The 27514-nt window shown below is 37.7% G+C and overlaps 1 protein-coding gene across 1 annotated transcript in view; it reads left to right on the top strand.

The window, feature by feature from the left end:
• The window catches only part of AXDND1 (axonemal dynein light chain domain containing 1), a 185853-nt gene that overhangs the window by 126258 nt on the left and 32081 nt on the right, over positions 1-27514 (top strand). Inside the window, exons 21-22 of the mRNA XM_025389451.1 lie at positions 9684-9791; positions 26011-26124. Coding sequence (XP_025245236.1) covers positions 9684-9791; positions 26011-26124 — 222 coding nt within the window. The remainder of the gene's footprint in view (positions 1-9683; positions 9792-26010; positions 26125-27514) is intronic.

Raw genomic sequence — 27514 nt, 5'->3', positions numbered from 1 at the left:
TTTTGTTGTCTTCATGAATCTACACAAAGATTGTCCAATTTTCTTGATCTCAAAGAACCAGATTTTGCTTTCATTGATTTTTCTCCACAATTTTTCTGTTTTCTATGTCCTTAATTTCCAGTCTAGTCTTTATTGTTTTTATTTTCTTATTCTGGGTTTAATTTGCTCTTCATTTTGTAGTTTCTTAAAGTGTAGCTGAGATTATTGATTTGAGACCTTTTTACCTCCTCCCCTCCAACCCCCTGTAGGCATTTAGTACTACAAACTTTTTCCTTTAGCTGCATCTCACAGATTTTGATATGTTGTGTTCTTATTTTAATTCCATGTAAGATACATTTTAATATCCATTTTGCATTCTTCTTTCATCCATGGGTTATTTAGAAGTATATTTAGTTCCCAAATATTTGAGTATTTTCCAGAGCTCTTCTGCTATTGATTTGTAATATGATTTCATTGTGGTCAGAGAACATACTTTGTACCACTTACATCCTTTCCAATGTATTGAGACTTGTTTGAGAACCTAGAATATGATCTGTCTTGGTAACTGTTCCATGTACAATTGAGAAGAATATTTATTCTGTTATTGATGGAGTTCAAATCAAATTGGTTGATACTTATTTAAGTGTCCTATATCCTTATTGATTTTCTGTCTACTTGATCCATCAGTTATTTGGAGAGGAGTATTGAAACCTTAACTATAATTATGTTTTGTCTATTTTCTTGGAATTCTATCAGTTTTTGCTTCATGTATTTTGAAGCTATGTTATTAAGTGCAAATACATTTAGAGTGAACTGACTCTTTATCATTATGAAATTACTCTCTTAACACTGCATCTCCATAGACACATAAAAGGCTTTCAATAAAATCCAATATCCTTTCATGATAAAAACCCTCAACAGACTAGACATTGAAGGAACATACCTCAAAATAATAAGAGTCATCTATGACAAACCCATAGCCAACATAGTACTGAATGGGCAAAAGCTTGAACCATTCCCCTTGAGAAATGGAACAAGACAAGGATGCTCAGTCTTACTATTCCTATTCAACATAGCTCTGGAAGTCCTAGCCAGAGCAGTTAGGCAAGAGAAAGAAATAAAATGCCTCCAACTAGGAAAAGAAGAAGTCAAACTATCTCTCTTTGCCGATGATAGGATTCTACACCTAGAAAATCTTAAAGACTCTGCCAAAAGTCTCCTAGAATTGATAAACAACTTTAGTAAAGTTTAGGATACTAAGTCAATATACAAAATCAATAGTATTTCTGTACACCAATAATGTTCAGGCTGAGAGTGAAATCAAGAACACAGTTCCACTTTTAATAGCCACAAGAAAATCAAATCAAATACGTAGGAATACATCTAGCCAAGGAGGTGAAAGGTCTCTACAAGAAGAACTACAAAACACTGCTGAAAGAAATCAGAGATGACACCAATTAATGGAAAAACATTTCATGCTCATGGATAAGAAGAATCAATATCATAAAAATGGGCATACTGCCCAAAGCAGTTTACAAATTCAGTTCTATTCCTATCAAACTATCGATGTCATTCTTCACAGAATTTGAAAAAATATTAAAAATTCTTATGGAACTGAAAGAGAGCCCACATAGCCAAAGCAGTCCTGAGCAAAAGGAACAAAGCTGGAGGCATCACACTACCTTACTTCAAACTATATAATAAAATAACCAAAACAGCATGGTACTGGTACAAAAACAGACATGGAGACGAATGGAACATAATAGAAAACTTAGAAATATAGCCTCACACCTACCAACCATCTGATCTTCAACAAGGCTGACAAAAACTAGCAAGGGGGAAAAGACTCACTATTCATTAAATGGTGCTGGGATAATTGGATTAAAGATTTAAATGTAAGACATCAAACTACAAAAATCCTGGAAGACAAGACTAGAAAATTCTCTTCTTGACATTGGCCTTGGCAAATAATTTTTGGCTAAGTCTCCAAAAGCAGTAGCAACAAAAACAAAAATAGACAAGTGGGTCCTAATTAAAGAACATCTGCACAGAAAGGAAACTGTCATTAGAAAAACAGAAAACCTCCAAAATAGGGGAAGATATTTGCAAACTATGTGTCTGACAAAGGCCTAATATCTAGAATCTGTAGGGAACTCAAACAAATCTACAAGCAAAAACCAAATAGCCCACTTAAAAATGGGCAAAAGACACGAACAGATATTTCTCAAAAGAAGATACACAGTGGCCAACAAACGTATGAAAAAATTCTCAGCATCACTAATCATCAGAGAAATACAAATCAAAACCACAATGATATACTATCTGACACCAGTCAGAATAGCTATTATTGAAAAGTCGAGAAAAACAACAGATGCTAGTGAGGCTGCAGAGAAAAAGGAATACTGTTAATTCACTCTTGGTGGCAATGTAAATTAGTCTAGCCATCACGGAAAGCAGTCTGGAGATTTCTCAACAAACTTAAAACAAAGCTATGGTTCAACACAGCAATCCCATTACTGTGTACATGCCAAAAGAAAATAAATCATTCTATCAAAAAGACGTATGCACTCACATGTTCATTGCTGTGCTATTCGCAAGAGCAAACAATAATAGACCAAAGCTGGAAACAACCTAAATGTCCATCAGTTGCTGACTAGATAAAAAAAAGGCAGTATATTTATATAACAGAACATTATTTGGCAGTAAAAAAGAAGCACTGATACATGCAACAACATGGAAGAACCTTGAAAACACGCTGAGTGAAAGAAGTCAGTAACATATTGTGATGTTTCAAAAGACCACATATTATTTTATGCACATAAAATATTTCAAAAGACCAACATATTGTATTATTTTATCCACATAAAATGCCCAGCATAGGCAAATCTATAGAGACAGAAAGATTAGTGGCTGCCTGGAGCTCATAAAGGAGCGGCAGGAATGGGAAATGAACAACTGCTAACAGGTACAGGCTTTCTTTGGGCCTGATGAAAATATTCTAGGATTAGATTGTAGCGATGGTTGCACAACTTTGTGAATAACTAAAAACCATTGAATTATACACTTTAAATGGGTGTATGGTATGTTTTTGAAAACCTGACTAAAAAGATGATCAAGAGAGCCCAAAATTGGTCTGCTAAAAGAGTAAAATTGGGAAGCTTTTGGCAAGATTAATTAAGACAAAAAGATGCAAAAAAATATATCAAGAATGTGTAATTTAGATGATTCAGATATTCAAAAGATAGTAGAAGAGATTATGAAGGACATTATCACAAACATTTGAAAACTTAGATGAAATGGACAAATAAATATAACCCAGAAGACTTGAGAATAAATTAAAAACCCAACTAGTCCTATACCATTAAAGGAATTAGTCAAAAATCTTCCCCCAAAAGATGCTCTAGGTGTAGACAGCTTCAACAGCAAGCCTATCAAACATTTAAGAAATAAATAATTCTATTCTTATACAGACTCTTTCAGGGTCTAAAGAAGAGGGAATACTTTTTATACAAAAACCCAAAAGGGATTGTGCAAGAAAGGGAAATTACAGACCAGTATCATGTGGAATACAAAATCCTAAACAAAATACAGGCAAATCAAACCCAGCAATAAATGAGAGGGGTAATACATTATGAACATGTTAACTTTATTCTAGGAATGCAAGTTAGTAATATAACTTCTGTAATGTATCTATAGGTACACTGGGTACAACCCAATTAATAAAAAATTAATGGCATATATATAACTATATGTGTGTGTATATATAAATATAGATTGCCATTAATTGCAGGGTACATTGTGTGTGTGTATATGTATATATATGTAATGCCTGCCAACATTAAGTAGTTCTAAAATGAAACACAAAAGGTAATATTTATGATCATTTCAAAATATAAAGTACTTAGGAATAAATCTAATAAAAGTTGATCAGTTCCTTTCTGGAGTATAGTTCAAACATTATTTGAGAAACATTAAAACACCTAAATGAAGATACACCATGTTCATGAACTGGAAGACTCTATATTGTAAAGACGTCAATTTTCCTCAGAGAGAGGAGAATGTAGCGGTCCTGTCCAATACAGTAGCCACTAGCCACACATTGCTATTTACATTTGAATTAATTTATTTTTATTTTTATTTTTTGAGACAAAATCTGGCTTTGTTGCCCAGGCTGGAGTGCACTGGTGCAATGTTGGCTCACTGCAACCTCCACCTCCCGGGTTCAAGAGATTCTAGTTCCTCAGCCTCCTGAGTAGTGGGGATTACAGGCACAGGCCACCATGCCTGGCTAATTTTTGTCTTTTTAGTAGAGATAGGGTTTTGCCATGTTGGTCAGGCTGGTCTTGAATGCCTGGCCTCAAGTAATCCACCCATCTTAGCCTCCCAAAGTGCTGGGATTATAGGCATGAGCCACCATGCCCAGCTGAATTAATTTAAATTTAAAAATTTATCTCTTCGTCATATTAGCCATATTTTAAGTGCTAAGTAGTACATATTGCTACCAGGGATCATATTGGACCATGCACACATAGAACATTTCTATCACTGTGGAAAGTTCTATTAAACAGCACTAATCTAGGGGTCACAATCAAGTTTCCAACAGGTTTTTTTTTTCTTTTCTTTTTTTTTTTTTTTAACTTGACACACTGTCTCTAAAAGCTGTTTTGGATATTCAAAGAATCAAGAATAGCTAACACACTCTTGAAAATGAGGTGAGAGGACTCATCCTCTTATATTTTAAATTTCTTGTAAAGCTAAACTGACACAGCATAGTGTTAGTTCAAAGGTGGACAACTGTGTCAATGGAATCAAAAAACAGAACCAAAAATTTATGGCCTTTTATATAAGGATGGCATATAGAATTAATGAGGAAATGATGAACTTTCCAATTAAAAATACTAGGGGACTGGGCGTGGTGGCTCACGCCTGTAATCCCAGCACTTTTGGAGGCTGAGGAGGGCGGATCACGAGGTCAGGAGATCGAGGCCATCCTGACTAATACGGTGAAACACTGTCTCTACTAAAAATACAAAAAATTAACCAGGCATGGTGGCGCACGCGTGTAGATCCAGCTACTCGGGAGGTTGAGGCAGGAGAATCGCTTGAATCCGGGAGGCAGTGGTTGCAGTGAGCTGAGATCGCGCCACTGCATTCCAGCCTGGGCGACAGAGCGAGACTCTGTCTTAAAACAAAACAAAACAAAAAAGCCCCAAAACTAGGAATATTGGTTATCTATATAGGAAAGATGAAATTAGACTTGTACTTCACACAAAAATCAATTCCAAATCGACTAGAAATCTACATGTGAAAGTCAAAATTATAAAGCTTTTAGAAGACGGTATTTCAGATCTTAGGGGTAGGCAAATGTTTTTTAAAATAAGAGATAAGAAACACTAACTCAAAAGGAAAATGTTCATAGTTTTGATTACCTTAAATTTAAGAATTATTTTTATCAAAAAAATACCATTAAAACAAAAACAATCCACAAAATGGGAGAATGTATTTGCAACACTTATAACTGACAAAGGACCAGTATCCAGAATATAAAATTACCTTCTAGGAACCAATATTATAAAAATACACAACCCAATAGAAAAATGGGCAGAAAGCTTGAATGTATACCTCACAAAGGAGAAAATCCAAATGGCTGACATACTTATGAAAAGCTGTTCAATTTCATAAGTGATAAGGGAAATACAAACTAATATCGTTACTTACATAACAATTTGGCAAAAATTACAAAGTCTAGGCCGAATGCAGTGGCTCATGCGTGTAATTCCAGCACTTTGGGAGGCCGAGGTGGGCGGATCACCTGAGGTCAGGAGTTCAAGATCAGCCTGGCCAGGATGGTGAAACCCTATCTCTGCTAAAAATACAAAATTAGCCCAGCACAGTGGCACGCACCTGCAATCTCAGCTACTGGGGAGGGTGAGGCAGGGGAAGCGCTTGAACCTGGGAGGCAGAGGTTGTGGTGAGCTGAGATCGTACCATTGCACTTCAGCCTGGGCAACAGAGCAAAACTCCATCTAAAAGAAAAAAAAAAGAAATTGCCAAGTCTGGCAATATAAGTGTTAAGAATAGGGGAGCAACAGGTACTTCCTATACTGCTGGTAAGAATATAAATTTGTACGTTCACTTTGGAAATCAGTTAACATTATCTGTTAAAGTTGCAACACACCTTGCAACAAACAATTCTATTCATCTGTCAATATACTAGAGAAACTCTTACACAAGTGCTCTAGACTAAGAGACATATGTAAGAACATTCTGGCCAGGCATAGTGGCTCATGCCTGTAATCCCAGCACTTTGGGAGGCTGAAGCAGGTGGATCACCTGAGGTTGGGAGTTCAAGACCAGCCTGACCAACATGGAGAAACTCCATCTATACTGAAAATACAAAATTAGCTGGGCATGGTGGTGCATGCCTATAATCCCAGCTACTTGGGAGGCTGAGGCAGGAGAATCGCTTGAATCCAGGAGGCGGAGGTGGCGGTGAGCCAGGATCGTGCCATTGCACTCCAGCCTGGGCAACAACAGCGAAACTCCATCTAAAGAAAATAAAAATAAAAAAGAAAGATATTCCAAGATTATTCCTAGAAGTATCCCCCAACTGGAAACAACTCAAATGTCCATAAATAGTAGAATAATTATTATGAATATTATGGCATATGAAGACTGGAATATAAGGATCAATTCTCTCTTTAAACTGCATATGTGCATTTTTATGTCTCTGTATGTAAGACAGATCTCACAGTTTTTAAACAGTGTGTTATAAAAAATTTTATGTACAGCATCTTGCTAATAAATTTTAAATCTCTAGGAGGTGGAGACTTTTCTAGGAAAATAGAAAGTAAGTATCATTAATACTTGAAGGAGAAAATTGGCCAACTTTCAGTGAAAAATTGGATGCACTAATTTTTAGAAATGCTAAAAATATTGCCTGGATTCCTCAGACAGGTTTTTTCAGACTCTCAAGCAGTAGGGTAATCCCCATGCTATATAAGCAGCGTAAGAGCATAGATAATGACTGAAAGTTTTCCCATTTTATTTCACATAGCTAATAATATCCTTTAAAAAGTCCAGATGAGTATAGAGAAAATAAATCTTATATATTAATAAATCCAAATTTAAAATAGCAAATTTCATGTGGTAGAAAATTATAAGACTAAAACACCATGAACAGTTAGGGTACGTGTCAGGGAAGCAATATGTAGGTATATGTATGTCACTTCTCATCTAAGAGTTGAATGAAATGTCTGAGTTCTCATTTTGGTTCTGGGAAGGCTTCAGAAGGGTTCTTCACAACAGGCTGATATACCTCTGAACCAAGCAGTCTCTTGGAGCCCACACTATACATCTAGAAATGTGTTCAAACCTTCTCATACCTGCTGGGACTAGCCCCTTCTTCTGTCCACCCCAGGATGTGGTGCGGATCCTGATTTTGGCAGGCTGGACCTGCCACAGATGGTGGTGGAGACCCACTGGCCAGCTCCATGACACACTTAGTCCTCATTTACCTAAAAGGAGGGAGAGCTCTGTGTGGTGAGACCAGGTTTTCAGATGAAGGCAATCTGGAATGAGGATTTCAAGATGTTTTGAGGTGTGTCTCCCTATAAAAGTTAAGGCTATAGCCATACGGAGGACACTATCATGAGGAGCCCTTCCTGAGGGAACTTCAGGGTTCAGGGACTTACATAAAACCATCCAGATGAGATTTTGTGGAAGCCTTGTGCTATGGGCCATTCATTGCCTGTGCCACCCCAGGCCCTGACTGGATGCCCATAACCTGACCATCTCTTTGAGGACCTACACTTTCCACTAGTGCTACTTTGGTCCTCTGTTAAACTCTTTCTCACTTAATAACTGTTTTCTAGTGATTTCAGATAAATAAACTGGGGGAGTGTTATCAGAGGAGGCTGAGAATCTGCTCTCACACCAGAGGTAAGGCTGTAACTGAGCCTACACAAAGACCTTCTGCTAAGAAAATGATATGCCTCTTCTCTAAGCCTGAGGCCTCTCAAGAGTGTATCAAGCAAGTTTATGGTAGGGGGCTCAGCACACCATACTGAGGTACTCTTTAAAAAAATGGTTAGTTCCGTCTTCATGAAGGTTATTTTTATTTCAAATTCGTCACCATCCTGGACTGCTACCATCTTCCCCTGATCTAGACAAACCTCTGTGGTACATGAATCTTTATGACATCAGACTTTGGGGTTTCTGTGGCCTCATCCACATCCCACAGGGTGAAAAGAAGAAGATGGTTTCCCAGAGAAGCCTTGTCTAATGCGGCTCTATGGTAATGCTGTGTGGCTTGTGCCACATTCTAGCATTTGACCTACTAGACTGATATTTGGATGACATTAGTGAGAGTTTCCCACCAGCTAATGTTTCTTGGGCTCCTTTCCAGCCAAGGAGATTTGCATGATGCTGGACAGGGTTCAGGTGCGGTGGTTCATATCTGTAATCCCAGCACTTTGGGAGGCTGAGGCGGGTGGATCACCTGAGGTCGGGAATTTGAGACCAGCCTGGCCAACGTGGTGAAACTGCATCTCTACTAAAAATACAAAATTAGCCAGGTATGATAGTGGGTGCTCGCAGCTACTCAGGAGGTTGAGGCAGGAGAATCCCTTGAACCCGGGAGGCAGAGGTTGTGCCGAGCTGAGATTGCTCCACTGCACTCCAGCCTGGGCAATAGAACAAGATCCTGTCATAAAAAAAACAACAAAAAAAAGGCTAATAATGAGAGAAATATAAGGTATATTACTGCTCATCGTGGTTGATTTCAGGAGCCTACAGTGGGTCATTATTTCACCACACACTGCCGTTTTTTGGCTAGAGTGATCAGATCTCTGTTCCCAGAGAGGATAACATGTTCTCAGGGCTTTTATTAACTAATAAGGAATAATGTAACTAATAACTAATAAGGAATAATGTACCTTTTAAACATTGAAACCAGCTCTTAGCTGTTAGGAGATCTTGGTAAGGTAAATACAGTTTAACTATTTACCTTAGGTGATTAAAACCTGCTATAGACCTTTCCCATATCTCAATAGATAGAAGGTGAGCATCTTTTCCAAAAGTGTCTCAAATCTTTATTCATTCACTTTATTAGCGGTAGAGGGATTTTTTTTTAGTGGTTAAGCACAGACCACCTAGATAAGAATCCAAACATCATACTTAACTATTTTTGTGACCTTGAGCAAGACATTTAACTATTCAATTTCTCAGTTTCCTCATCTTAAAAAATGAGGATAATAATAGGTAATGTCTCATATTGAGGGTCAAATGAGTTAATATATGCATAATGCTTAGAACAGAGTCTCACATATGATTAAGTACAAGGTAGGTGTTTGCTACTTCTATTGTTATTCTGCAATCACAGTTGACCTGTTCAGTTGCATAAAATTTATTAGGAGGCCATTTAGACATTAGTAAATAAAACAATCTTTTTGTATCTGTTTTTATGGCACTTCACTACCCCCTGTCCCATTACAACCCAGATCCCAAACCCTGTCAATAAGAGATAATATGATTTAGGTCTGTGTTAATACCCAGTCACCTCTGCACATATATTTGAACTGAACTGATATAAAGTTAATTGAATATAGTTATGTTTAGAGGAATTGTATTTAGCAGTTCCTCAATAGCAGTGAGTGAATAAATATGCTGGTTTTTTCTGCTTGTAATCTTTTATCTCTTTTCAGAAAGAATGTTATGAATGGATCAACACATGCTCTTGCCTCCTTTCTAATATCAAAGGCAGAAAAATTACATTATTGACATATGAAGAAATAGAGCAGCTACTTAAAGAGGTATTTGCCACATGTTAGCATTGGTTATTATTCAGGTTATTCCTGTATTTCAGTAGATAAAGTTCACAGCTTTTTCCAATCAATGTTCTGAATCCTTGTTCATTTACCCTAACATATGAGAATTTTGGTTCTAATCAAGATCTTTGACAGCTCTTCTTCCCTCTAAGGAAGAGAATCATCCACTCGGCATTTTGCGTCATGTTTTTAGCAGGTGATTTTATAAAGGAAAGAATGGTTTTCAGGTAGAAGCTCCCTGCCACTTCCTGAGGCATATCCTCAGGTTCATCTGCTTCTGTGCTCACCCTTGTCCCTCCCCTCCAGTCTCAGTCTTTCCATCCAAGGTTATTTCTTCCTTTGAGCACTTAATCCCATGTTCAGTGGCTTCTCTCTTTTGCCTCTTTAATGTCTTCTCTAATTGTTCCATTTTATCCATCTAAAACATAGTCATTTCTCCCATCCTCAAAAGTGTGTCCCTTGACCTTGTCTCTCTGCTGCTACTTTCTCTCTTTCCATTCCATCATAATCAATTTGTTTAAACTCTATAAGGTCACCTTATTGCCAAATCCAAGTATCTTCAATTCTATATTTAACCTGGCTTCTCTGTAGCATTTGGCTCTCTTAACCATTCACTCCTTTTGCAACCTCTCTTCACAAGACAAGTGTCCTGGTTTTTCTCCTACTTCTTTATTTCTTTTCACCCTTGTTTTAGACTTTGTCTGCCTCTTAAATGTTGATATTCTGTCCTTGGCTTGCTTTCACTTCTCATTTGTACACGCTACCTATTCCAGTGTTTCCCATGGTTTTAATTACCACCTGCTTACCAAGAATCTCAAATCAGTGAATATCATGTGCCATCACAAACTCAACTCTTGTTTGTATTTCAGCCTCTTTGAAGGTGTTCTCCTCCAGTAAATTCTGAAGAAACTCCCATTGTTATCAGAGTCATACTATATAGGTATGATCTGATGGCCTATATGTCAGTGTCTGCGGTCTGAGAAAGAAGGGGAAGGTTCTATCTACACATTTATGAAACTTTTTTTTTTTTTTACATTTAAACACTGAAGAAACATCATCTTTCTAAATTATTCACTTTTAACAAATATTCATTTTACTACGCTGTCCAGATCTTGGCCAGAATTATTGTGAAATAACCACTGAATGATTTTATCAAGATTATAAGTTGTAAATTATAGTATACTTTGAGAAACTTAATGAAGTACCGCGGACATGATCTTGGAGTATCAGATCTAGGAAGAAATCCGAGAACTATACAGAATCAGAGACTTGAGAGCAGAAGGGAATTTAAAAGCGATTGGATTTAACCTTGCATGAATCTGACACCAAACTTTGATTTTTTATTTTTCCATAGGTTACTGGGGTACAGGTAGTGTTTGGTTACATGAGTAAGTTCTTTAGTGGTGATTTCTGAGATTTTGGTGCGCCCATCACTCGAGCAGTATATACTGCACCCTATTTGTAGTCTTTCATCCCTTGCCCCCCTCCCACCCTTCTCCCCAAGTCCCCTAAGTACATTGTATCATTCTTATGCCTTTGCATCCTCATAGCTTAGCTCCCATGTATCAGTGAGAAGATATGGTGTTTGGTTTTCCATTCCTGAGCTACTTCACTTACAATAAGAGTCTTCGGTAGTCCCAGCTACTCAGGAGGCTGAGGCAGGAGAATCTCTTGAGCCCAGGAGGCAGACGCTTCAGTGAGCTGAGATCATGCCACTGCACTCAGCCTGGGTGACAGAGCGAGACTCTGTCCCCTCCCCCCCCAAAAAAAGATTCTCCAATCTCATCCAGGTCACTGCAAATGCTGTTCATTCATTCCTTTTCATGGCTGAGTAGCATTCCATCACACACACACACACACACACACACACACACATCTATTAAAAATATTATATATGTAATATATTATATATAATATAATATAACATAATACATATTACATATAATATGGTATATATAATATATATTATATATGGTATGTATATTTATGTATATATGTGTGCGTATGTATGTGTGTGTGTGTGTATATATATATCACAGTTTTTTATCCACTTGTTTGATGGGCATTTGGGTTGGTTCCATGATTTTGCAATTGCGAACTGTGCTGCTATAAACATGAGTGTCCAAGTATCTTTTTCCTATAATGGCTTCTTTTCCTCTGAGTAGATACCCAGTAATGGGATTGCTGGATCAAATTATAGTTCCATTTTTAGTTCTTTAAGGAATCTCCGCACTGTTTTCCATAGCTGCTCTACTAGTTTACATTCCCACCAGCAGTGTAGAAGTGTTCGTTGATGACTGCATTCATGCCAACATCTACTGTTTTTTGATTTTTTGATTATGGCTATTCTTGCAGGAGTAAGGTGGTATTGCATTGTGGTTTTGATTTGCATTTCCCTGATTGTTAGTGATGTTGAGCTTTTTTTCAAATATTTGTTGGCCATTTGTATGTCTTCTTCTGAGAATTGTCTATTCATGTCCTTAGCCCACTTTTTGATGGGATTGTTTGTTTTATTTCTTGCTGATTTGTTTGAGTTTGTTTTAGATTCTGGATATTAGTCCTTTGTCAGATGTATAGAATGTGAAGATTTTCTCCTACTGTGTGGGTTGTCTGTTTACTCTGCTGACTGTTCCTTTTGCCGTGCAAAAGCTCTTTAGTTTAATTAAGCCCCAACTATTTATCTTTGTTTTTATTGCATTTGTTTTTGGGTTCTTGGTCATGAAATCTTTGCCTAAGCCAATGTCTAGAAGGGTTTTTCCAATGTTACGTCTAGAATTTTTATAGTTTCAGGCCTTAGGTTTAAGTCCTTAATCCATCTTGAGTTGATTTTTGTGTAAGATGAGAGATGAGGATCCAGTTTCATTCTCCTACATGTGGCTAGCCATTTATCCCAGCACCATTTATTGAAAAGGGTGTCCTTTCCCCACTTTATGTTTTTGTTTGCTTTGTTGAAGATCAGTTGGCTATAAGTATTTGGGTTTATTTCTGGGTTCTCTATTCTGCTCCATTGGTCTATGTGCTTATTTTTATACCAGTACCATGCTGTTTTGGTGACTATGGCCTTATGGTATAGTTTGAAATCAGGTAGTGCAATGCCTCCAGATTTGTTCCTTTTGCTTAGTCTTGCTTTGGCTATGTGGGTTCTTTTTTGGTTTCATATGAATTTTAGAATTTTTTTTTTTCTAATTCTGTGAAGAATGATAGTGGTATTTTGATGGGATTGCATTGAATTTGTAGATTGCTTTTGGCAGTATGGCTATTTTCACAATATTGATTCTATGCATCCATGAGCATGGGATGTGTTTCCATTTGTTTGTGTCATCTATGATGTCTTTCAGCAGTGTTTGTAATTTTTCTTTTAGAGGTCTTTTGCCTCCTTGGTTAGGAATATTCCTAAGTATTTTATTATTTTTGCAGCTATTGTAAAGGGGTTGAGTTCTTGATCTGACTCTCCGCTTGGTTGCTGTTAGTGTAGAGAAAAGCTTCTGATTTGTGTACATTAATCTTGTATCCAGAAACTTTGCTGAATTCTTTTATCAGTTGTGGGAGCTTTCTGGAGAGTCTTTAGGGTTTTTTAGGTAAATTATCATATCATCAGCAAATAGTGACAGTTTGACTTCCTCTTTACCAGTTTGGATGTCCTTTATTTCTTTCTCTTATCTGATTGCTCTGGCTAGTACTTCCAGTACTATATTGAAGAGGAGTGGTGAGAGTGGGTAGGTATCCTTGTCTCATTCCAGTTCTCAGAGAGAATGCTTTCAACTTTCCCCATCCAGTATTATGTTGGCTGTGGATTTGTCATAGATGGCTTTTAATACATTGAGTTATGTCCCTTGTTTGCTGATTTTGCTGAGAGTTTTAATCATAAAGGGATGCTGGATTTTGTCAAATGCTTTTTCTGCATCTATTGAAATGATCATGTGATTTTTGTTTTTAATTCTGTTTATGTGGTATATCACATTTATTGAATTGTGTATGTTAAACCATCCCTGCATCCCTGCTGTGTAATCCACGTGATCACAGTAGATTATCTTTTTGATATGTTGTTGGATTCAGTTAGCTAGTATTTTGTTAAGGATTTTAATGTCTGTGTTCATCAGGGATGTCAGTCTGTAGTTTTCTTTTTTGGTTATATCCTTTCCTGGTTTTGGTATTAGGGTGATTCTGGCTTCATAGAATGAATTAGGGAGGGCTCCCTTTTTCTATATCTTGTGGAATAGTGTCAAAAGGATTGGTATCAATTCTTCTTTGAATGTCTGGTAGAATTCTGCTGTGAATCCTTCTGGTCCTGGACTTTTTTGTTGTCGTTAATTTTTAAATTACCATTTTAATCTTGCTGCTTGTTATTGGTCTGTTCAGGGTATCTAATTATTCCTGAGTTAAGCTTGGAGGGTTGTATGTTTCCAGGAATTTATCCATCTCGTCTAGATTTTCTAGATTATGTGCATAAAAGTGTTCATAGTTGCCTTGAATAATCTTTTGTATTTCAGTGGAGTCAGTTGTGGTATCTCCTGTTTCGTTTCTTAGTTAGATTATTTGGATTTTTTCTGTTCTTTTCTTGGTTAATCTTGCTAATAGTCTATCAACTTTATTTATCCTTTCAAAGAACCAGCTTTTTGTTTCATTTATCTTTTGTATTTTTTTTTTGTTTGTTTATTTCAATTTCATTTAATTCTACTCTGATCTTGGTTATTTCCTTTCTTCTGCTGGGTTTGGGTTTGGTTTGTTCTTGTTTCTCTAGTTCCTTGAGGTGTGACCTTAGAATGTCAGTTTGTACTCTTTCTGTCTTTTTGATATAGGCATTTAATGCTATGAACTTTCCTCTTAGCACAGCCTTTGCTGTATCCCAGAGGTTTTGATAGGTAGTGTCATTATTGTTGTTCAGTTCAAAGAATTTTTAATTTCCGGCCGGGCGCGGTGGCTCAAGCCTGTAATCCCAGCACTTTGGGAGGCCGAGACGGGCGGATCACGAGGTCAGGAGATCGAGACCATCCTGGCTAACACAGTGAAACCCCGTCTCTACTAAAAAATACAAAAAAAACTTAGCCGGGCGTGGTGGCAGGCGCCTGTAGTCCCAGCTACTCGGGAGGCTGAGGCAGGAGAATGGTGTGAACCCGGGAGGCGGAGCTTGCAGTGAGCTGAGATCCGGCCACTGCACTCCAGCCTGGGTGACAGAGCGAGACTCCGTCTCAAAAAAAAAAAAAAAAAAAAAAAAAAAAAAAAGAATTTTTAATTTCCATCTTGATTTCGTTTTTGGCCGAATGATCATTCAGGGGCAGGTTATTTAGTGTCCATGTATTTGCATGATTTTGAAGGTTCCTTTTGGAGTTGATTTCCAATTTTATTCCACTGTAGTCTGAGAGAGTACTAAATTTATGAAGGCTCATCTGGTGGCCTATCACATTGTCTATCTTGGAGAAAGTTCTGTGCACTGTTGAATAGAATGTGTATTCTGTGGTTGTTGGATAAAATGTTTTGTATATATCTGCTAAGCCCATTTGTTCCAAGGTATAGTTTAAATCCATTGTTTCTTTGTTGACTTTTTGTCTTGATGACCTGTCTAGTGCTGTCAGTGGAGTATTGAAGTCCCCCACTATTATTGTGTTGCTGTCCATCTCATTTCTTAGGTCTATTAGTAATTGTTTTATAAATTTGGGAGCTCCAGTGTTAGGTGCATATATTTTAGGATTGTGATATTTTCTTGTTGGACAAGGCCTTTACCATTATATAATGTCCATCTTTGTCTCTTTTAACTGCTATTGCTTTAAAGTTTGTTTTGTCTGATTCAAGAATAGCTACCCCTGCTCGCTTTTGGTGTCTGTTTGCATGAAATGCCTTTTCCCACCTTTTTATTTCAGTTTATGTGAGTCCTTATGTGTTAGGTGAATCTCCTGAAGGCAGCAGATAGTTGGTTGGTGAGTTCTTATCCATTCAGCAGTTCTGTATCTTTTAAGTGGAGCATTTAAGCCATTTACATTGAATGTTAGTATTGAGATGTGAGATACCATTCCATTCATCGTGCTATTTGTTGCCTGTGTGCCTTTGTTTTTTGTTTCTGCTTTTTACATTTTTTTGGTTGTCTAAGTCCTGTGTGATTTATGCTTTAAAGAGGTTCTGTTTTGATGTGTTTCCAGGATTTGCTTCAAGATTTAGAGCTCTTTTTAGCAGTTCTTGTAGTGGTGGCTTGGGAGTGGTGAATTCTCTCAGCATTTGTTTGTCTGGAAAAGACTGTATCTTCATATATGACTGTACCTTCATATATGATGCTTAGTTTTGCTGGATACAAAATTCTTGGCTGATAATTGTTTTGTTTGAGGAGGCTGAAGATAGGGCCCCAATCCCTTCTAGCTTGTAGGGTTTCTGCTGAGAAAATTGCTGTTAATCTGATAGGTTTTCCTTTATAGGGTACCTGATGCTTTTGTCTCACAACTGTTAAGATTCTTTCCTTCATCTTAACTTTAGATAACCTGAAGACAATGGCCTAGGTGATGATTTTTTTGTGCTGAATTTCCCAGGTGTTCTTTATGCTTCTTGTTTTTGCTTGTCTAGGTCTCTAGCAAGGCTGGGGAAGTTCTCCTCAATTATTCCCCCAAATATGTTTTCCAAACTTTTAGATTTCTCTTCTTTCTCAAGAACATCAATTATTCTTAGGTTTGGTCATTTAACATAATCCCAGACTTCTTGGAGGCTTTGTTCATATTTTCTTTTTCTTTTTCCTTTGTCTTTGTTGGATTGGGTTAATTCGAAGACTTTGTCTTCAAACTCTGAATTTCTTTCTTCTACTTGTTCAATTCTATTGCTAAGACTTTCCAGAGCATTTTGCAGTACTGTAAGTGTGCCCAATTTCCCTGAAGTTTTGCTTGCTTTTTCTTTATGGTATTTATTTCCTTGAATATTTCTCCCTTCGCTTCTTGTGTCATTTTTTGGATTTCCTTTCATTGGGCTTTGCCTTTCTCTGGTGCCTGCCTGATTAGCTTAATAACTAATCTCCTGAATTCTTTTTCATGTAAATCAGGGATTTCTTCTTGGTGTGGAACCACTGCTGGTGAGCTAGTGTGATTTTTTGGGTGTGTTAAATAACCTTGTTTTGCCATATTACCAGAGTTGGTTTTCTGGTTCCTTCTCATTTGGGTAGGCTCTGTCAGAGGGAAGGTATGGGGCTGAAGTCTTTTGTTCAGATTATTTAGTCCCTTGATGTACTACTCTCCCCCTTTTCCTATGGACTGGCTTCCTATGAACTGAGCTGCAGTGATTGTTATCTCTCTTCTTGGTCTAGCCACCCAGCAAGGCTACCTGGCTCTGGGCTGGTCCTGGGGGTTGTCTGCACAGAGTCCTGTGATGTGAACTGTCTATGGCTTCCCCAGCTGTGGATACCAGCACCTGTTCTAGTGGAGGTGGTGGCGTGGGTGAAACAGTTTGTGAGGGTTCCTAGCTTTGGTGGTTTAATGTTGTGTTTTTGTGTTGGTTGGTCTCCTGCCAGGAGGTGGCACTTTCCAGAGAGCATCAGCTGTGATAGTATGGAGAGGAACCGGTGGTGGGCAGAGCCCCAGAACTCCCAAGAGTATATGTCTTCACATACCCTACCCACCTTTTGTCTTCAGCTACCAGGTGGGGGCAGGGCTAGGCGTGGTCTGAGCTCAGATTCTTCTTGGGCAGGTCTTGCTGTGTCTGCTGTGGGGCATGGGGGTGAGTTTCCCAGGTCAGTGGAGTTACCTAGGAGGATTATGGCTGCCTCTGCTGAGTCATGCAGGTTGTCAGGGAAGTAGGGGGAAGTCAGCAGTCACAGACCTCACCCAGCCTCCACACAATCTGAAGGGCAAGTCTTATTCTTACCATGCCCCCACTAACAGCCCCGAGGCTGTTTCCAGGCAGTGAGCAAGCAGGGCTTGAGAACTTGTCCCATGTTACCTGCCTCCCAGCAAAAGAAAAGGGTTTTGTTTCTTCTTTCACCTGTGGAGTCTGCATGCTGGATTCACACCCTCCCCTGAGTTCTGGCCAGGAGGCACCTTGCCCTATTCAAATTGTTACAAAGTTCAGCTGGAGACTTCCTTCTCCCTGTGGCGTTTTCCCCTGCACCTCTGGCCGCCCTCCTGAAGGGTCCCTTGGTGCCAGGCAGGAATGGCCTGCTTGGGGACCCAGCGAGCTCCCAGGGCCTTTCCTGCTGCTTCCTCTACTCCTGTATTTTGCTCAGCTCTCTAAATTGACTCAGTTCCAGGTAAGGTTGGAAACTTCTTTTGCAAACTAGACCTTCGGTTTCCCCAGTGGGGGTGTGTTTGGGAGCAGAGGGTCTCCCCTTCCCACTTCTACAGTTTCAGCACTCACAGTATTTGGGGTGTCTCCTGGGTCCTACAGGAGCAGTCTACTCCCTTTGGAGGGTCTGTAGGTCCTCTTGGGATTCCTGCTTTGTTGTTGCAGTCATTCTGGAGCTAAAATTTCTGATGCGAGCCTCCACACACTGCTCTGTCCATCTGAGTCAGAGCTACAATCTAGTCCTACTTCCCATCCACCATGATGATCTTCTCTTTTATCTGATGATGAATCTTAATATAATATCCATACTTGATCATTATGCCTAAGTTTGAATATCTGAAGTGACAGAGAACTACTTTCAGAAAGACTCCATTCATTTTTGGTGAGCGCTGAGTATTAGAACATTAATTCTTTCTATTGAACTAAATGTGATGTCTCCTTGTAGCTTTAGCTTTTTCTACCTACTGGTCCTAGTTCAGTCTTTTGTGGTTAATATGAACAGGGCTGATTTGTCTTCCATATTATAATATTTCCAACATTTGAAAACAACTGTATTCAACCTAAGTCTATTTTTTGATTTTCTGTTCTTTTCTATTGATCTGTCTATTAATGGGTCATTACCACAATATCTTAATTATTGAGGCTTTATGATACATTTTCTTTTTTCTTTTTTTTTGACTTTTATTTTAAGTTCAGGGGTACATGTGCAGGTTTGTCACAAAGGTAAACTTGTGTCATGGAGGTTTGTTGTACAGATTATTTCATCACCTTGGTATTAAGCTTAGTACCCTTCAGTTGTTTTTCTTGATCCTCTCCCTCTGCCCAACCTCCACCATCCTAAAGGCTCCAGTACGTGTTGTTCCCCTTTATGTGTCCATGTGGTCTCATCATTTAGCTTAAAAGGGAAAACATGTAGTATTTGGTTTTCTCTTCCTGTGTTAGTTTGCTAAGGATAATGGCCTCTAGTAGCTCCATCCATGTCCCTGCAAAGGACATGATCTCATTCTTTTTATGGCTGCATTGTATTCCACGGTGTATATGTACTGCATTCTCTTTATCCAGTCTATCATTGATGGATATTTAGGTTAATTCCGTGTCATTGCTGTTATGAATAGTGCTGCAATGAACATATGCATGCATGTGTCTTTACCATAGAATGATTTATATTCCTTCCGGTATGTACTTGGTAATGGGATTGCTGGGTCAAATGGCATTTCTGTATTTGGATCTTTGAAGAGTCACCACACTGTCTTCCACCATGGCTGAACTAATTTACACTCCCACCGACAGTGTATAAGTGATCCTTTCTCTCCACAACCTTGCCAGCATCTGTTATTTTTGGACTTTGTAATAGTTGCCATTCTGACTGGTGTTAGATGGTATCTCATTATGGTTTTGATTTGTATTTCTCTAATGATCAGTGATGTTGAAGTTTTTCTCATATGATTGTTGGCCACATTTATGTCTTTTGAAAAGTGTCTGTTCATGTTCTTTGCCCACTTTTTTTTATGGGTTGTTTTTTGCTTGTAAATTTGTTTAAGTTCCTCATAGATGTTGGATATTAGACCTTTGTCGGATACATGGTTTGCAAAAATTTTCTCCCACTCTGTAGGTTGTCTGTTTACTCTATGGATAGTTTCTTTTATTGTCCAGAAGCTCTTTAATTTAATTAGATCCCATTTGTCAATGTTTGCTTCTGTTGCAATTGTTTTTGGCATCTTCATTGTGAAATCTTTTCCCATTTCTATGTCCAGAATGGTATTGCCTAGGTTGTCTTCCAGGGTTTTTATAGTTTTGGGTTTTACATTTAAGCCTTTAATCCCATCTTCAGTTAATTTTTGTATATGGCATAAGGAAGGGTTCTGGTTTCAATTTTCTCCATATGGCTATCCAGTTATCCCAGCACCATTTATTGAATAGGGAATTCTTTCCCTATTGCTTGTTTTTGTCAGCTTTGTTGAAGATCAGATGGTTTGTCAGTGTGAGGTCTTATTTCTAGGTATTGGTGTATGTGTCTGTTCTTGTATCATACTATGCTGTTTTGGTTACTGCAGTCCTGTACTATACTTTGAAGTTGGGTAGTGTAATGCCTTCAGCTTTGGTCTTTTTTCTTAGGATTGCCTTGCTATTCAGGCTTCTTCTTGATTCCATATGAATTTTAAAATAGTTTTTTCTAGTTCTGTGAAGAATGTCAATGGTAGTTTGATAGGAATAACATTGAATCTATAAATTGCCCTTGACAGTATGGCCATTTTAACGATATTGATTCCTCCTATTTATGAGTATGGAATGTTTTTCCATTTGTGTCATCTGTGATTTCTTTGAGCAGTGGTTTGTAGTTCTCCTTTTAGAGATATTTCACCTCCCTAGTTAGCTATATTCCTTAGGTATTTTATTCTTTTTGTGGCAATTGTGAATGGGAGTTTGTTTGTGATTTGGCTCTCGGCTTGACTGTTGTTGATGTATACGAATGCTAGTGATTTTTGCACATTGATTTTGTATCCTGAGATTTGCTGAAGTTGTTTATCAGCTTAAGAAGCTTTTGGGATGAGACAATTAGGTTTTCTGGATATAGGATCTTGTCATCTGCAAACAGGGATGGTTTGACTTTCTTATGATACATTTTCATATCTGGTAGGACCAGCTCTCTTCATGGATCTTTTTCAGACAGTTCATTGCGATTCTTGCTACTTATTCTTTCATTTATTTATTTATTTATTTATTTATTCTTTAGAGACGGGATCTTGATGTTGCCTAGGCTGGTCTCAAACTCCTGGGCTTAAGTGATCCTCCTGCCTCAGCCTCCAGAGTAGCTGGGACTATGGTGTGCACCACTGCACCTGGCTATTTTTCTATATAACTTTATAATCTAGTTCTTAAAAATATGACTTTTTAAAACCAGTATAATATTAAATTTATATATTAACTTAGAGCAGACATGTTTATGATGCTGAATTGTCTTATCCAAGAATATGGAATATAGGATGTCTACTTTTATGCCTGTCAATCATGTCTTACTTGTTTGCATTTTGTACATTTATTAGGTTTATGCCTGAGTATTTTATTTTTTGCTATTTTAAATGAGACATTCTTTTCCATTATATCTTCTAACTAATAACTATGTGTATATATAATATATATAATCAATTTCTGTATTTTAATTCAATTTAATTTTGTTTTATATTTTGAGATTGGATCATACTCTGTCACCCAGGCTGGAGTTCAGTGGTCTAGTCATGGCTCACTGCAGCCTTGACCTCCTGTGCTCAAGCAATCCTTCCACCTCAGCCTCCTGAGTAGGTAGGATTATAGGTGTGTGACACCATGCCTGGCTAATTTTTAAATTTTCATAGAGACAGGGTCTTGCTATGTTGCCTAGGCTGGCTTGAATTCCTAGGCTCAAGTGATCCTCCTGCCTCAGCCTCCCAAAGTGCTGGGATTACAGATGTTCACCACCATTCTTGTTTTAATTTTATATGCTGTGACTTTACTAAATTCTCATATTGTGTTTTTTTCTCCTCCTCCTGCTGCTCCTCCTCTTACTGTTTTTAGTAGTTTTTCAGTGGATTCTTTGGGGTTTTCTAAATACTTAATCAAATCACCTACAAATAGGGATAGTTTTATCTCTTTCTTTTCAATCTGATAGATACTTCTAGTTGTTTTTTCTTGTTTAATTGTATTGAGTAATTCTTCCAATTCAATATTAAATAGTAGTGGAAATAACAAGCATCCTTTTCTTGCTTCTGACTTTAGCAGGAATGCCTTTAGTGATTTACCTCTAAGAAATATGCTGGCATTGGAGCTGATTTATAAGTTAATTTATTTGTTCTTTCTTCAGAAGTCTCAGATATCCACCTTGGGTTATTTTTCTTCTGCCTTAACCTTTAGAATTTTCTTTAGTGAAGATCTCCTGGTGGCAAACTCAGTTTTCATTTGTCTGAAAATGCCTTTATTTCACCCTCATTTTTTTGCTGGGTATGCTATTAATTCTAGGATGGTATTCTTTTATCTCAGCACATCATTATTATTTTTACTATTTTCTGGTTTTTGTTGTTATTGAACTGACCATTGAGAATCCAACTGTCTGTTTCTTTGAAGTTAATTCATCTCTTCTCTCTGACTGTTTTTAAGATCATCTTTTTGCCTTTGCTCAGATTAATGTGGAGATGGATTTTCTTTTCTTTTAAAATTTTGCTTGGGATTCTCTTGATTTCCTGAATCTTTAGTTTGGTATCTTTTGTTAGATCTGGAAAATTCTAAGTCATCATCTATTCAAATATTGCCTCTACTGCATTTGCTGTCTTCTTTTTTTTTTTTTTTATGATACTTTAAATTCTAGGGTACATGTGCACAACGTGCAGGTTTGTTACATATGTATACTTGTGCCATGTTGGTGTGCTGCACCCATCAACTCTGCTCTCTTCTTTCCTTCTAGAACTGTAAATGAACGTGTGTTGGAATCAATCCCCCATGTCTCTTAACCTTCTTCCATATTCTCTATCTTTCTATTTCTCTGCATTGCATCCTGAATAATTTTTCTGGCTTACCATCCAGTTCACTAATTTGCCCTCCAATTGAATTTCATCTGCCATTAAACCTTTCTGTTGAGTTTTACAGTTAAATTGCTGAAGTCCTATTTGATTCTTTTTCAGGTCTGAGCATTTTTGTAATCTTTCTCTCTCTGCTCATATTTTCACTCTCTTATTTCTTTAAATAGGTTAAATATAACTTTTGTAGTCTTTTTGATAATTCTAGTATATGATATAGCTGTAAAAGAATGTTTATTACAGCATAGTATAATAGCAAAATACTAGAAACAATATGAATGATGATCAGTAGGAGATTAGTTAAATACAATATGGTACATTGAAATGATGGAGTTCTATGAGATGAAGTAGATGTTTAAGTAGTTAAATAAATATAATCCATGATATATTATTGAGAAAAGCAGATTATAGAATATAAGTTACATTATCTCATTTATATTAAAATGTTTATAGGTGCAAAAAGCATTCTAGAGGAATATTCAGCAAACTGATAGAAATTATTAACTCTTTGAGCATTAAGATTCTTAATTCCTCTGTAGTGTTCAAATATTTTACAGCAAAAATATTACCAAGAAAAAAGTATTTTCATTTTGTAAAAATATCCTAATACATTGTGACTATTTTTCTATACTATATACATATTTCTATAGCATAATTTAACATTGCTATAAAGTATTTTGTTATATGGCTTACACCATAATTTATTTATGCATTTTCCTGTTGTGGGCATTGAGCTTATTGCTAGCTTTTGCTTTTATAAATATTAGTGCTGTAAACATCCAGAGGATGGTTTTAAATCTCTATGAGTAGACTCCTTTGAGGTGTTCAACACTGATGACTCCTTCTTTCTTCTCTTTTGGCTTTCCTCGTGGCCTCTCATACTTCAGAGGCTACTTCTGGCTGCCTTTTCAGGCTCCTCTTTCTTCCCTAGCGTATTTTATTTTTTTTCAGAGGTTTGAAAATCTATTATTGTTTTCCTTGAGTATAGGCTTTGATTTCATCTGATTTTTTTTGAGGCAGCAATTTCCTATTTATTTTAATTGACAAATAAAAATTGTGTATTTTCATTGTGTACAACATGATGTTTTGAAGTATGTATACAATGTGGAGTGGCCAAATTATTCTTCTAAAAATAACAGCTTTATTGAGATACAATTCATGTAATATGTACAATTCAGTAATAGTTTGTAGTATATTCACAAAGTTGTGCAGTGATAATCACTATTCAATTCCAGAACATTTTTATCATTCCCAAAAAGAAAATCCATACTGATTAACAGTCACTCAAATTTCCTCTTTCTTCTCAGGCCCTGGAAACACTACACATTTTCTGGCTCTATGGATTTGCCTATTCTGGACATCTCATGTAAATGGAATTATACAATATGTGGCCTTTTGTGCTTATTTCTTTTTTTTTTTTTTTTTTTTTGAGATGGAGTCTCGCTCTGTCGCCCAGGCTGGAGTGCAGTGGCCGGATCCCAGCTCACTGCAAGCTCCGCCTCCCGGGTTTACGCCATTCTCCTGCCTCAGCCTCCCGAGGAGCTGGGACTACAGGCGCCCGCCACCTCGCCCGGCTAGTTTTTTGTATTTTTTTAGTAGAGACGGGGTTTCACTGTATTAGCCAGGAGGATCTCGATCTCCTGACCTTGTGATCCGCCCGTCTCGGCCTCCCAAAGTGCTGGGATTACAGGCTTGAGCCACCGCACCTGGCCCTTTTGTGCTTATTTCACTTAGCATAGTGTTTTCAAAGGTCAGCCACATTGTTGCCTGCATCAGAACATCATTCCTTTTTTTTTTTCCCAATAGGTTTTTGGGAAACAGGTCATAGTTGGTTACATGAGTAAGTTCTTTAGTGATAATTTCTCAGATTTTGGTGCACCCATCACCCAAGCAGTGTACACTGTACCCAATGTGTAGTCTTTTATCCCTCCTCACCTCCCACCCTTTTCCCCTGAATCCCTGAAGTCCATTGTATCATTCTTATGGCTTTGTGTTCTCATAGCTTAGATCCCACTTATGAGTGAGAACATACAATATTTGGTTTTCCATTCCTGAGTTACTTCACTTAGAATAACAGTCTCCAAATGCCATTATTTAATTCCTTTTTATGGCTGAGCGGTATTCCATGGTGTATATATACCACATTTTCTTTATTCACTCATTGATTGATGGGCATTTGGGTTGGTTCCATATTTTTGCAATTGTGAATTGTGCTGCTATAAACATGCGTGTACAATCATCTTTTTCATATAATGACTGCTTTTTCTCCGGATAGATACCCAGGAGTGGGATTGCTGGATCGAATGGTAGATCTATTTTTAGTTCTTTAAGGAATCGCCACACTGTTTTCCATAGATCCCTAGCATTTTATGTAACTGGGTTACTGTCTGATTCTCTGGCTACCTCACAAGTTTGCCTTTAGGATATAATTTACTTTCTTGGCTTTAATTAAATGCAGATAACTGTCAGATCTCTATTTTTAGCCCAAATTCTTTCATCTTAAACTCCAGATCCATATATTCAGCTACTTGCTGGATATTTTCTCTTGGATATCTCAATGGTACCTCAAACCCTCACAGCCTAATCTGAACTCATCTCTCTCTCCAAACCTGTTTATCCAGTTTTGTTCATTGTCTCTGTGAATGGCATTGTCATCTCTCTAGTGGTCTAAATTATAAACTAAGTGTCATTTAAGATGTACCTTTTCCCTAACCATCCCGTGTCCATCCAGTCAATCACTCGGACTTACCTCTTAAATATCTCTTAAATCTTCCTTTTCCTTTTCTTTATTCCAGCAACCGCTATTTTGTTCAGGCTCCTTTTCTCTTCCTCTCCTTCCCTTTCTTCCTCTTCTTTAAAGCTAGTCTTCTGTTGCTAGAATGATTGTTTTGAAATGCAAAGCAAATCAATCAATTTATTAGAGCCTCATTGCCTCCAGGGTAAGAGCCAATCATCTCCCTGGCTTGACAGTCTCGCCCTTTCTCTATGATTGCACTCCTGTTCATTTGTCTCCCAGTTTTTGTCCTATTGAACTAGGCGCTCTCAGAACCAATCATGTACATACAACATCCTCTGCCCAGAGCTCCTTCTTTTCCTTCCCCATCCTTCAAGAAAAAACTCAAACATTATCTCCTTCAGGAAACCTTCCTGACCAACTCCCTCTTTTACCCAGTCCCCTACCTTGTCTAAATCAGGTGCTCCTACTATGTGACTATATGCATTCATTGTATATTCTTGTCCATGAAATTATAAGTTTCTTAAGGACAGGGACTATTTTTATCAATCTTTGTATCCTTGTCACTAGCACAGTACCCAGTTGCAGGATTAGTGCTCATTAAATATTTTTGAACAAATAATTGCTAATATTTATATACATCCTTTAATCATCATACTGTTTCATCTCACAGGAGGCTGTAAAAGAATTCATTGAGCCTGAAATAGATGAGTCTCTTCAAGAGGATGAAGAAGAAAGTAAGAGGGATAGGAAACTTCAGGAGGAAAATAAAGAGAAAACAGAAGAAGTAAGATTATTTGGTATTTGTTTTTCCTCCTATATACATACATACATATATATGTTTTAGAGACAGAGTCTTGCGCTGTCACCCAGGTTGGAGTGCTGTGGTGTCATCATAGCTCTCTGTAACCTCGAACTCTGGGGCTCAAATGATCCTCCTACCTCAGCCTCTTGAGTAGCTAGGACTACAGTCATGCACCACCATGCCTAGCTAATTTTTAAAATTTTTAAAATAGAGATGGGATCTTGCTATGTTGCCCAGGCTGGTCTTGAACTCCTGGTCTCAAGTGATCGTCTTACCTCGGCCTCCTAAAGTGCTGGTATTACAGATATGAGCCACCATGCCTGGACCCTTTATATATATATTATATATATATAGTGGGGGAAATTATATATATAGAGAGACACACACACACAGTGGAGAATAGAAGTAGGTGGTCTGGAGTGAACTCTTTGGTTTCCTTCTTTTTCTCATATAGATTTAGCCAAACCTGCAGAAATATTTATCTTTGTCACTTTATTTTCAGAGGAAGGGATGTTCCTTTTCCCTTCTAAATCCAGCCATTTTCCATTAGCCTCATTTATACCTATATTACCATTAACTACACAACCTACCTCTCATTCTGGTGCTATTTTTTTAGCCCTTCATTGCCACATTTTTCAGATAACACTTTGAAACTCCATATTTCCACTTCTTCAGCTCCCATTCTGAGCTGCCTTTTGCCCTCCTCCCAGGCCCATCACCAGACCTCTCCTCCCTTTACCCTGTCTTAACCCCTGCAGGGGCATTTGTAGTAACAAAAGCCCTTCCTGGGACATGTGTAATAATAATACAAGGATTACCAAAAATTGAGTGCCTATCATGAGTGATATACTTTGCACATATTATCTCTTATCTATGCAACACAACTTCAAGGTATATATTATTGCCCCCATTTTACAGATAAGAAAACTGAAGCTCAGAGAGGTTGACTGACTTACCCAAAATCATATAGCTGTAAGTGGCAGAACCAATATTCAAACCCAGTTAAGTCTGGCACAAGAGCCCTTGCTAATTCTTAGATTGACTACTACTGTCTTTGGCTTCTAAAACTCATGATTGCCTAATACTCTCTACAATGTCTTAATTTACTTCTCTGATGTGCTTCTTCTCTGTATATAGTTTAAGTGTTGGCATGACTCCAGGCTCTGAACTAGGTCTTCTACTCACTGCACAGGCAGGACAACAGAACAAAAATATGATGTAACACCCAAGCCTATTTCAATCGTCATTTTCTGTTTTCTTTCTGGTAAAGTGTTTGGTATATAGAAGGCACAGAATAAATCGAAATTGTCAGAGGTGTCTTAACTAGAATGACTCCATCTTGAATAAAGTCCAGATAAAGCAAAACCTACTG

Source organism: Theropithecus gelada, chromosome 1 (genome assembly GCF_003255815.1).
Source record: "Theropithecus gelada isolate Dixy chromosome 1, Tgel_1.0, whole genome shotgun sequence".
Classification (NCBI taxonomy): domain Eukaryota; kingdom Metazoa; phylum Chordata; class Mammalia; order Primates; family Cercopithecidae; genus Theropithecus; species Theropithecus gelada.
The sequence above is the reverse complement of the archived record's forward strand: the minus strand, read 5'-3'. Positions and strand labels throughout refer to the sequence as shown.